The sequence below is a fragment of the Sinocyclocheilus rhinocerous genome, unplaced genomic scaffold (assembly GCF_001515625.1).
Source record: "Sinocyclocheilus rhinocerous isolate Xijiao unplaced genomic scaffold, SAMN03320098_v1.1 scaffold492, whole genome shotgun sequence".
NCBI classification, from domain to species: Eukaryota; Metazoa; Chordata; class Actinopteri; order Cypriniformes; family Cyprinidae; genus Sinocyclocheilus; species Sinocyclocheilus rhinocerous.
In genome coordinates, this window is record NW_015626069.1 from 1,708,705 (window position 1) to 1,721,859 (window position 13,155).

A 13,155-nucleotide genomic window follows, 5' to 3' on the forward strand; every position below is an offset into this window, starting at 1 on the left:
ACTTATGCTTTTTTTTTTTTTTTTTGTAGTTTTACATGTGGCCAAAACAAAACAAATCAGCTAGTTTTGTTTAACTCTTCATTCAAAATTGCTGTTGGGTTAAATTTACCCTGATACAAATCACAGCTGAGATTTACGAGTTAAATTGCAGTAAATCTGTTTTAAAATCTTAAATGGATTTTATGCCCTGGCTATTTGTCCGTAGCATTAGAAAAATGTTGTTCATTTGTATGAGAAACATTGCATACAAAGGAATGTGTCAAAAATCTGCAACCAAATATCTGGTAGTATTATGAAAAAACTTAATTTGAACATTCATTTTGTCTGAACGCTATCAGGCAGTAAGCATTAATGTGATTAGGGAGCAAGTATAACTGTACAAGTGTTAGTAAACACAGAACCAGCACACTTTGCTGTTAACACATGACCTGCTGAACTGCAGTTTGTATAACTGTTTCTGTCTAAGGTGTGGGAAGACTAATAAAGCCCAAGAAAACATTTCCAGAATCACGGTATTAGGTATAAGGTGTTATAAAAACATTACAAGCTGTCAACACTTCATTATCACTATGGGTCAAAATAAGAAGTTTCAGACTTGCACACTTGGGGTTCAACCACCAATGTGAAAGGGCCTGAAGTATTCACCATGCCAGGCCTAACACATGCCGAGTTCCACCCACAAGATGGACGTTTTGATTTTTAAATTGGAAAGACTCATAAGTCCAAATTTTATTCTGCATTCAGGTGCAGTTTTTGGCCAATAATAATCAAGTTTGTTTTGCTTTGCCGCATTGGAATAAAAATAGTAGCTGGCTCTTTAAATGCCAACTTAAACAACAAGCAGAAGCATCTGCCAACTGGTTGCAACAATTGATCAAATAAACAAACCTGCATGCTCTATTGTAAACTATAAAAATAATAACCACTAAACAAAGACAAGATTGTGAGGTATAGTGATAACGAGAGGATATATTTTTTCTTTCTTGAGGGCACAGAAGGTAAGAGCAGCCTAGTGGCTCTATTGAAGTAATGATGCATTAACGTGTAACTTGCTGTTCAGTAAATGAGTCATGTTGATGCAGTCCCTCTGACAGATTTGGTAAATTCATTCAGTGAAGGATTAATCAGACTGATTCAGCCTGGCTCTTTTCAAATGATCTGTTTAAGGAATCAGTTCATATGAATCATTTGCTAATGAATCAGACTACACGTCCCACTGTATATTTGGGCCTGAATGAGCCTACCATTTATCATATTTAGGAATTCATGTGCTCCGAAATCACAAGATTTTGAGATAAACTTTCCAGTGTAAGTTAAATTAATTAGATATTGCATATGGTACAATACTGTGTTGTGAATGTATCCAGTTGGACAATCAAAGGTTCTACACACACTTGCGGTCTTCATGCCAACTTGAACACTTGGGCTTCTGAAAACACTGCTGGGATCTATGATGCGTCATGATATGCCCATCAACAAACTTGTTAATTGCCATTTAGAACTTCACATTTCCAGTAAGGCATCATTCTCACACTTATGTCCCACTTGTTTCTACTCAAGATCCACAGCTTGAAATCCGCTGCGTTACATCACCTAATTGACATTCATGTGTTTATAAGGTTACTTAAGGGTTGCGGTTGTGGGTTGCCGTCTCTACATGTTGGTTTCTGCTCACAATATGAGCACTGTAGTTGAATATGAATTTAATAGGAAAATAAATTTAATGGCTAGGCTCTTCAGAGACATGCAGAAAGAACCATTTCTAAGCCATTTATGTGGTCGTATTGATGTCTGCGTGAGTTTATGCGTATGTGTGCGCAACAGTGTGTGTTACATCTCAGGAAGGTGGTGAAAGGAACCCTGTGGAACTTCATAGCGCAGGTACCTTTTTTCAATTAGAAATAGGATTGGCCCAAGAGTCATGAGATTCAAATCTGCCCCAGACATAACACCCGGCTTTCAGATTTAACTCGCAGAGATTCTGCAGAATATGTACCATTGACTCCTGCTTCTTGTCGTATTCTTGGACCATTGCCGGCACTCTGTACTGAAGGTCAGCGTGTCTGTTCTCCGTGCTGTCATCGCCCACACAAATACGTCTCCTTGCAATTATGCAGCAATAGCACACTAATATGGTTCTATTAAACAACAGTAATACTCGATGGATCAGAACTCTTGAGAACTCGTCTTGCTTTTAAGCACAGCTGAGGAATTGCTGTGTTCATGGTCGGTTTATATAATCAGACGCTAATCAATGTTTCTTGGTGGCCCTAGAAGAATTCGCTCCTGGAGGGCTTTCGGTATGGGCCACAAAAAGAAAGAGATCTTTCAGTCAATGCAGCATTCCATGACATCCTTCTGAGCGAGGTAGTTTATCGCCATACATGCCAAAAGAATTAGTGCCGCTTACACAAAGAGTTTATCCACTCATGTTAAGAACTATTAAACTTAATGGGGCAAAAATGTATTTCAATAAACACATCTATAGGCTGTGTTTTTTACAGCAAAAAGAAAGAAACAAAGATCAAACCACTATGAATCCAAACATCTCATAATATGGCATCATTTCTATGCACTCCAGAACTCCTCCCTTCCAAGGGAATCATCCAAAGGGTGCCTATATTTGTGTAAAGAGCGTGCCCATTGAAAACACAGTCTCTCGTAAGAATTGTACTTCTCTTCTCAGTTCGCTGGGCACACATAGCGCAATGTGTACACAAGTTACTCTGGGAATTTTCGACTGTTTCCATAGTGACTCATTCATGTGGGTCTGCTTGAGCATTCCATCTCCTCAGAAACCACTCTGGTCTCCACAGGCCATCCTCTGTTCCAGAACATTCTCCTTTTCAGATCGACTCGGGACACACAAAATCACAAGCAAATTAGAGTCGAGCGAGAGAGGGAGAACAGGGAGCTAAATGGAACTTCCTGCAATTTCGAAATTTGAGCAATTTTGACTCTGTCGGGTGGTTTGTAAACGGTTTCTACATGTATAAAAATGTGTAAAATGCAGAAATGGCTCCGTCTGTTCAGAAGGGAAATAAATAAATGAAAAAGCTTTATTGTGATTCTTCAAGTGAGCATACCGAAATATGCCTAGACCTCCACCCACACCTCCACTGCTGAGTGTATGTGCATTTATTGCATTGAAAGCCTGGGCTGTTAAGAGGCATATAACCTCATTCACTTTCAGAATGGGTTGAAAGGGTGGGTCTGGTCCTGGACCTGGTTTATTACACAATAAAGAACTCAAAACATACTTGACTGCTCGATTGGAATGGCAGCTTTGACATGGGGGAGTATTCATGTCAAGCAGACTAGTAATGACATCACCAGTGGGCCATGTTCAGGTGATGGAGTGCTGTGTCATGCTTTGTTTGGTTTTCCAACAGAAGCCATATTAATTAAAACAGAGACTTTGAGAAAAACATGTCGGGAGGACAATTATGTATTCAAGAAATGTCATTCATTGGAAAACTCAGTAAGTAGTAATTAGTTTAGAACATTCTCGGTTTGATTTTTATAGAACTGTCCAGTCTGCAATGTCAACATACAAATGAACAGCATGCATTTTCATACATTAATGCAGCTTTGTGCGGACCTGAGTGAGGCAAGTGTATCCTGTGACTCAACGGTAAAAACAAGTATAACTACACAAAGCATACACCATTGTACCAGTTACCAAATGTTTTTTTGTTTCTTTTAAGACATTTTTCAGATTTTATTCCTAAAATGCTCTTGTGTATAGAACTACTTCCTTGCCTTTAGTCTAGAAACACTTAAAACTGAACATGCCACTTAATAGCCATGCAAGTCTTTGTTTAAGAAAGTTTCACAAGCTTTCAGAATCAAGAATCCTGACTTTCTTTTGTTGTATAAACAAACAGTGGTCCCAGATGTTTTTGGACACTTAAGTCACAGATAAAAACGTGCACACAGACGTCCTAGCAGAGTAACTGCAGGTGTAGTTCTTCACATTATCTATGAACATGGTACACTAACGTTTGACAACTAGAATGTTTTCAAATATATCTGCATTTTGAACAGTATACAGTTGTTTCATCATTGTAAACCTTAACATACTTTCCTTGAAAAGTGTGTTTGTGGTATGTTTCTTTAAAATAAATGCTTCTGTTTGGGCTGATGTGCGTTGGTGCCTGGACATGGAATTTTGTTTCTCTCATGAGGAAAGATCCACTTATAATTGTTTGCATAAATGCTACTTGGTTTGATATATTGTTATATAACATTCAATCATTTTTAAGTGTGGCGTAAGTGTTACATTTTTTTTGGCCTACAAGTACATATAACATATGACCTTACAATAACATATGACCTTAAGTAAACAATGGCATATTACTGAAATTTAGCAATTAAATGTATTATTTTAATAATTCCCATCAATCCCCTCAAAAAACTGAAAATCACTGTGATTTGATCTATTAGTCTGGGGATACAATGGAAAAAGAGGACCTTTCAAGTACCATTTAAGACATTGGCAACAGGTCCGGAGGTTGCTGAGTGAGGCAGAGGAGTTATGCTCTCTATTTGTCCCAGATGTGTTTGATTCAGATCAGTATAGAGCAGTAGTCATGGGAAAGTGGAAGTAGCACATTTTACATGTTATAAATATGGTGACCTATCCAAGATAATCCTCTAAATAGTGGTGTCTAAAAAAAGTGAAAAATCTTTGTTCAACGGAAGATTTTACAAATTAAATGAGAAACAAAAAATGTTTGAGAACTAATAGGAAAAGTCTTTGACGTGTTGCGTTCCTCAAGGATCTAATTACATCTTTTCTTGACATCTGAGAATGACCTCAGACAAGAGGGTTTTTGTTGCATTTCCATCTCGGATCCTTTGATTTACTGTCTCGTGACGTTTACTGGAAACAGTGCGCATGCTGCTGTTCCTGCGAGCCAGGGAAGATCATCCATTCGTGTGTCATCTCCTTTGTGCTCCAGAACAGCTGTGGGAGACTTGGACACCATGCCACATGGCTGTGATGGCTCTTCAGCACTGGGTCGGTTCTTCGCGCTCCAGGGCATGTTGATATTCCCACAAGGTGTGTTTTTGAAACGCACTCGGTCTTGCCCTGCTCCGTTTCCCTCCTTTGACCTCCATCATCTCGCTGCCAGTCCTTTCATCCTGGCAAGGCTCGAAAGTGGGGGATACAGTGGAAGAATCACAGAAAGAAAGTGAGAAGAAAAAAAGACGGATTTATTGTTTCAGCGTGCCATTCAGCATTTGTTTTTGATATAGGGCACATGGTTGCATTTAAAGGGTTTAAATGAGATTGGTGTGTACCGTCTCGTTTCCAGCATACGTAACTTTTGCTACTTGTATGCTAGAACTGTCCTTATAAAATTCTTAAAGGGACAGTTCACCCCAAAATAAAAAGTCTGTCACTCACACTCATACCGTTCCAAAACGGTATGGCTTTCTTTCTTCTGTGGAACACAAAAAGAGATGTTTTGAAAAATTTTCACTCTGCTCTATTCCATATAATAAATGTGGGTGGGGAACAAATACTGTCAAGATCCAAAAAAAAAAAAAAGCATTAATGCATCATAAAAGTAGACTACATAATGCACTATATTTCCTTATAAGACTCCTAACCACAATATGAAAAAAAATTAAGATGATATTTACAAAAATATCAGCCTTGATCACAATTCACTTTCACTGCCTGTAAAAGAGTAGCTTGAACATTCTGGTAGATATCTTATTTTGTATTTTATGATCAAAAGATTTCAGGTTTTAAAACACACAAAGGTGAATTAAAAAAAATACATACATTTTTGAGTGAGCTACTCTAGTTAAAGTCGGAATCTATTTTCTAAATGCGTATTATAGATATTACAGTGAATAATTCATGCATGTATGTTTCTTTTTTTCTGTTTTGGCCTTGTTTAATTAAAATGTCATAACTTGAACTTTTGGTGAAAATGACTCCTTTCTGGTGATGTATGCAGTACTTCTCTAATTATTTAGTCTGCTTAAACCCATGTTGTTCACATAAATTTTTGATTGCAATGTCCACATCTCAAAATCCAATCAACAACCCATGCATAGAACCAAGTCCCCACCCTACTTTTTCTTTTTCAATAATCTGTTACCCTCAGGTATACGTCTCAATATGGACAGAACAGATATGTCGCTAATTCTGTTTAATTGCAACTTTAGGGCAATGAGGTGGACCGGAGGCAGACCTTAAATAAACTGTATTTGACTGGATGAAAGTTAAGGCGCCCTTCCTTTCATTTCTTGCCGTTGACCTGCCTTTAGACATGGGGAAGTTAAAGGAACAAAAATAGCTTGTAAAAATTAATTCCTTATGGTGGAAACGAGCTTCTTGGAATTCTTTAGTGCCTTCTCCATGAAGAACTTCAGTATTGGCCTGGTATGGCGTCCACACATGAGCAGCTCATACAGATGAGGATAAACATAAGAAAAATGATGAGGAGGTCATCTCGTAGTCTGGAGTCCATCCTTCTTATGCCGAGATTCATATTGGTTAAAGGTGACCGTGATGGTTAATGAATGCTGACACATCACTTTGTTTTGGATGCTTGGCCAAGGAGACGTCCTGCATTGTTAAGAAGGGAGAAAGAAGGAGTGAGAGAAATTCCTGAAAGCATATGGAAGAGTGATACATGCTTTCACACAGTACACAATCCCAGCTGTATATCCCCATGACACAGGTGTCTAATTCTGCCAAATGATTTACATCAAATGTCTGTGCGAAACCATTTCCTCTTCCCTCGCTTTCCAATATACACATTATACAGAATACATTGTATGCATAATCTAGCGAGAGGGGACAAGGGATTCGGCCTGATAGGGCTCTGCATGCGTTTTCCACTGTTTTTCTTGTAAATGTCCCTGAATCAAGAGGGAGTGGATAAAGAATATATTCATGAAATAATTTCCCAGCCCCAGAGATTCAAAAACAAGCAATTGGTGGACCCCGTGAGCAATCAAATACCAAATTAAAGAGAAACAGAAAAATCCATGAGAATGGAAAGAGGAAAAAAGGTCACAGACCACAATGCTCACAGCTACCTCTAGTGGCCCGATGTAATAAAACAATACTCTTAAACAATGAATTCATTGCATCAATGTGAATCAAATCACAAGGAAACTGCATCTAAAATTTATAAAACCGAATCCATACACTAGGTGCTGGGAAGTAGTAGTAGAAACAGTAAACTTCTTTCCATTTGTGATTGATGAGGTGTGGAATTCTGGAAAAAGAAGCCCAGATCATGACGTAAGGCGATTAACAGGTGTCAGGAACGGACTTTGAGCTGCGCCGGAGAAATGAATGGGTTTCAGCGAACGGCCATCCCCTTTCCACCGGTCAGCACGACCGTGAACCCCTCGGCTACACCATTAAAACGCACTGGCTCCCAAAACAGCCCTGTCCTGCACACGCACCAGTGAACCTCCAGGCCCTGATTGCTTCCACGTTGCTTGAGTAAACATCTGAGACGAATTAGGCCCTTGTTATTGTTGTTTGACTCTAACCACATCGTGGTGCCACGCTGTAGGAATAACAGTCTCACGATGCAAGGCCAATACACGACACTCCAGTTGGTCACGCTGGGGGTGATACCCAAGTACATCTTGAAGGCTACCTGTTAACATTAGACAAAAAGGCTCTTGAGTCTTCATGTTAACTCGCTTGCCTACATCTATGATGTCAGGGCCACATTAAGTGATTTTGCAGATCTGTCACATTCTTTTTAGGTGCTGTATTCACGACTCTGACACTGAAATGATTTGTTTTTTTGCACAACTGCACAGTACTAGTTTGAAAAGACGTTTTGAGGACAGGCCATAAGAAGACCAACATTTTGATTATTTTACATCACAGTAACAGTATATGACAATTTGATTATTTTTGCTGGAATATCAAGTACTTTTAAAATTAAATACCATTTAACTATTAACAATTTTAGATAATCCAAAGAATTAAATATATCAAAATGAAAGTTACTGATATGACAATGTTTTCTTTTTATTTTAGAAACCTGGACACAAACTGAAAAAATAAGATTACTATAAGGAGGCAGAATAATATATTTTAGGGATGCATGGCACCATTTTGGTTATAGGCCGATAGTACATTTATTTATTTATTTTTAATTGATGTCAGTTGCTATTGGATATTTACTTATGTAGCTTATTTCCCCAATTTTCAATCAAATCTCAAAATTAATATTTATTTTTCATACTGTAGATTATGATGTTGTGATGAAAATAAAATATAAATAATACATGAAAAGCTTAAACTTAAAAAACCTAAACGAAGATTAGAAATGGCAACTTTAAATTAAATTTTAAATAAAAATTTATTAAAGCTAAACATAAATAGTAAAACCCAAAACTAATAAAATGGCAAATGCACATAACAAAATTACTAAAACTTGAACTAAAATTAAAAGACTAAAACTAAAGTAAAAAAAAAAAAAAGCTATTTTAAATAATAACTATAATGTCTATAAATAATTCTACACTATAAAAAAATGATACTGTTTGGAGCATTTAAAGCAATTCCTTCCTAGTCTTTAAGACAACAATACAATGAATGAATATTAAAATTATTAATCAATTAATTAATATTAAAATATAAATGATTGCTTATATTGAACAGAATTTAAATATTGTGTATCCCTTGATTACATCCTTAGATATCAGTTTAAACACAGCTTCACAATAAGTAACACCATAATTAAATAGCTTTGATTCTAAATTCAGAATGGATGTGCCCTGTTTGAAGCCATAAAATAGACAAAATACACACACCTGTGAATGCACATCATTTGAATTCTATATTAATGCTCCCAGTCACTGCATTGCTTAGCAACCATAAACAACTAAACAAAATCCTTCACATTATAACCCTCATTAAAGTGATTTAATAAAAAACTGTTTTAAGACCCATAGGCTTAGGATTCTAATCAGGGTCCCATCAAACCGATGCACTGTGGATTAACATTTAACAACGTGGCACACGTGGAGGAAAGTGAGGAGAAAAAGACAGACAGACAGAAGAAGAACGGAGAACAGACAGACAGGGACCAAGCAAGCATGGACAGGTGATGGACAGGGGGAAGAACGCTCTGTCAATCCTGTCAGTGTGAACCCTATACGCTTAGGGTGAGGTGCATTGTTTCGTAAAAAAGCACTGTGGCTCTCCCAGACCAAAGAAAACAAGCCGAGAGGAACACGAGTGTCTCGGTTCACTCTAACACCGTACAGACGGCCTGCCAGTTGGCTTTGCGATAGCATAGCGTGGATGTTTCTCAAGCTGTGTGACTCTGAAAAATTAAAAAAGGTAGAAAGATGTGATGAAAGCTACGAAAATATGTGGGCTACTGTAGGTTGAAGTTCAAATTCCAGTCACTTGCTTGCGCATTAACATGCTTGCCTGCTTCCTGATTCTCTCTTTCTCTCTCTCGCTTGGTCTAAGGGAGGGCTCAGCATGCGCTCTGATTGGCTCCAAGTACTCACGTTACCTTTGCAATGACATCGGCCGTTTCTCGGAAATCGTGACACCTCCCCACGCTGGACCGAGCCAAGAAGTCCTCAATCAGACGCACTCCGATATTGTATCCCCTTGAAAGGATGGAAGAAGAGAAGGGAAACTGTGAAACTGTGTCACTGTCAGAGCAACTTCGCGTTCAATCGCCCTCATTTCACCTGCCAACGCAATCATAAGAGCTATAATCTCTTTTTATTTTAAAGGTCTTAGTAAAGCCTTTTAACTTCAAGGACTCAAAAAGAGAGATACAAACTTATTGGCTGGAGAGAAAATCGAATCTTGCATATTAGACGCTTTAAAGAAGCAATAGGAAAAAAGATTGTATTTCAGACATGCTGCCAAACCCAATATCAGTGGGACTACTGGATTAGTTCAAGGCACAGTTTAAATGAAAAGACCACTCAGCCAAAGAATACACGCTGCCCACTGATTCTCTAAATCACAACCGTTGGACTCCAAGTATCTCAGGGCTTTCCACGCATCCTCACTGCTTTTCCCACAATCTTTAAACCAGAGCTTCCCAACTGGTTTTGATTCAGGGCTTAGATTTTACAATTAAGTGTTGGGTTCCACACAACACAGTACCAACATTTTTCAACAAATAAAAGCAACAAATATTCACTTAAACATAAAAATGAATTAATACAATTAATTGCACAGGCCCCAAAATATGCAAAACTATTAAAGGCACAATATGTAAGATTTTTTTTATTAAAATATTCAAAAACCACTAGAACAGTCAGTGCTATATATTTAGCTGACTTGTGTACTTACATTATCCCAAATGTTTTGAAGGATGTTTAAATCCAGAGAAATAAGCAATCTTAACTAGTGTAACGGACCGTGTCCATAGTGTCATTGCGTTTCCTGCCAATGACGTCATAACCCCTCGATTTTTCCGGTTTTATTTTGTTGAAAACATGGAAACCCCAAAGACACTTTAATATGTTATGCATTTTATTAGACAGGTGACGAACGCACAGAGTAGCATTACAACAGAACTTTCAATACACTCAAATGTATCTAGTATAAAACAGTGCTGTTTTACCCCACATACGCATGACCAGAAGAAGCGGAAGCGGTCGACTGTGGCATAATAAAAGCTCTGCTGCTATCGAGCCGTGTATCGCGCTCGTCCTTCATTAGCAATCACTCCAGCGACCTCGTTTCGCTTCCACGACTTTTAGCCCCACCCTGCTTCATATTACAGTGACCTTAATAAGTCTTTAATACATTAGCTAATCAATGAACATGATTTCTGCCCGAGTCCCGTTGGATTGCATCAGTTGTGGGGATGAAGACGACAACTCCCATGATTCCACACCCAGTCACGGCATCATCAAACTACGCCTTTGTTTCTTGTTTGTTTTGAATATGCGCCCTCTAGCGACGAAAATTACATATTGTGCCTTTAATAGAAAAAAGATAAACAAAAATTATTCAAATAAAAAAAGATATATATTCTATTAGGATGGTTAATATGAGAAATGCACAACTGTTAGAGCAGAAAAATATTAAAAACTTCAAGTCAATAATTGCATGTAAATGTAATGTGACATTTCAGGGCAATTAACACTAGAGAAAATAACGGACATCTAAAAAATCTAAAAACTCGGCACACATTGTAGTGTGGGTCACATTTATTTATATTTTTTTACCTTGTGTAGTTTTGGTAGTTTTGTTGAGGATAAGTGCAAGTCATTCAACCTGTTCAGATTAACATCTGCCTAACTTTGACTAGCTTCCACTAAGTGACAGTTGCTGGAGATTTTGTTTTGGGAGGCATTTCTCTTCCCTTTTAAAAGCCGACAAGGCTAATGTACACTACTGTTCAAAAGTTATTCACCAAAGAATCTGAAAAAAGTTTCCGAAAAAATATTATGCAGCACAACCGTTTTAATCTGAAAAAAAAAATATTATGCAGCACAACCGTTTTAAACATTGATAATAAAAAGAAATGTTTCTTAAGCTTCTTAAGCACATATTAGAATGATTTCTGAAGGATCATGTGACAATGGAGTAATGGCTGCTGAAAATTCAGCTTTGCCATCAAAGGAATAAATTACATCGTAAAATATAGAACATTTATTTTAAATTGTAATAACATTTCAGAATATTACTGTTTTATCCTGTATTTTTTATCAAATTAATGCAGACTTGGTGACTTCTTTCAAAATCATAAGAAACTTCTGAACAATAGTCTACATGCATTTTATTATTTGCAGCGATTTCCCCTGCAACCCACCAGTGCAGTACAACATGAGGTGAAACATGAGATGAAACTTGCTAAAAAAATTAAATAAATAAAAAATAAATAAATCTCTATCATCCATCCATTTCATCTGGATCCACTCTAACAGTGGAATAGAATTTGAGAAGTATAGCCAAGTGGGGAACAGAATCATGCATCTGAAAAACCAGGGTTGTAACCTGCAGCTGCACAATTCATTTAGCAGGGAGGGGAGAGAGACAGCTCTCGAAAGACCTTGAGTGGCACATTTTATACTCTCAATACCACTCAACCCAGCTTCAGCAGACTGGATGGCACAATCACCACACCTAATATAACAGCCTACACCCAGCGCAAACACTGACAATACAACTCTCTCTATGTTGACTAGTGACTAGACAACCATAAAATAAATAGAAAGAGCAGTTATAGCATGTGAAAATCTAAACATATTCCTTACACTTTCATAGAATTTTTAAACTTCAATCTTAGAAAAGAGAAAATATTCATGCCATTTGTAAACTATTGATTTAATGTGACCAGATGGTGATGGATAGGTGAGAATCAGAGAAAGACAGACTTACATTTTATCCAGTTGTTTGTTGACTTCCTCGTCATTTTCATAGTCCTTACACAGCTGAGTAACCAGAGCTCCATAAGTGAGAGTGAATAATTCTGAATTCTGTTCAAGAAAAAGACAATGACCCAAAATGACCCACCACCATATTAATAATATCCACTGTGTTTACCTAAGAAAGACTGACACTGAATGCTACAGAATTTGACATTCCAACATTCCAGTGATCCTTTTTATGTATATATAATATATATATATATATATATAGTGTAATACAGCTTTAAATTTAGTTCCCCCCCATACATTAGAATGTATCCTGCTTCATTTTGTTTTTCTGAGCAAAAAATAATAACTATCATACATTTTTTTTACCATGATTTACAGAAGACCACTAAAATGTAATTCAGTGTAACAATATTTATATACCAATAAAGCTTGTTAAGCATATTTTAAACAAGAATCATTTGATGACATATAAAAAGACTATATTAAGGAGCACAGTGCAGCCCTCAAATACCAATTAACTTTAATGGGTTTTACCCATTTGTCAGCTAGAAGTTTTTGTAAGGAAGTGAAAGTCATTTAAAATATAATAACATTTAGTATGATCACATATTCTTTTATGTATTTTAATAAGCACAGGTCAGAACACGTATGTTGTTTCATTTTTACGTAAATATATCTGTTACGCTGAATGACCACGGGTTGTTACTGAATGACGTTTTGCTAAAGAGGGAAATAATATTGTCATTGTGCCCATAATTGCAATGTTTTAGTATTAGTCTGTATCATTAAATT

General features: G+C 37.1%; 1 protein-coding gene across 1 annotated transcript in view; it reads right to left on the reverse strand.

Annotated features, from left to right (window-relative positions):
- Nucleotides 1–5,013: 5,013 nt before the first annotated feature.
- The window catches only part of LOC107710636 (trafficking protein particle complex subunit 3-like), a 14,768-nt gene continuing 6,626 nt past the window's right edge, over nt 5,014–13,155 (reverse strand). The window contains exons 3-6 of the mRNA XM_016515466.1: nt 9,525–9,624; nt 7,585–7,640; nt 5,414–5,450; nt 5,014–5,157 (exon numbers count right to left, since the gene is read on the reverse strand). Of these exons, the coding sequence (XP_016370952.1) occupies nt 5,014–5,157; nt 5,414–5,450; nt 7,585–7,640; nt 9,525–9,624 (337 nt within the window). The remainder of the gene's footprint in view (nt 5,158–5,413; nt 5,451–7,584; nt 7,641–9,524; nt 9,625–13,155) is intronic.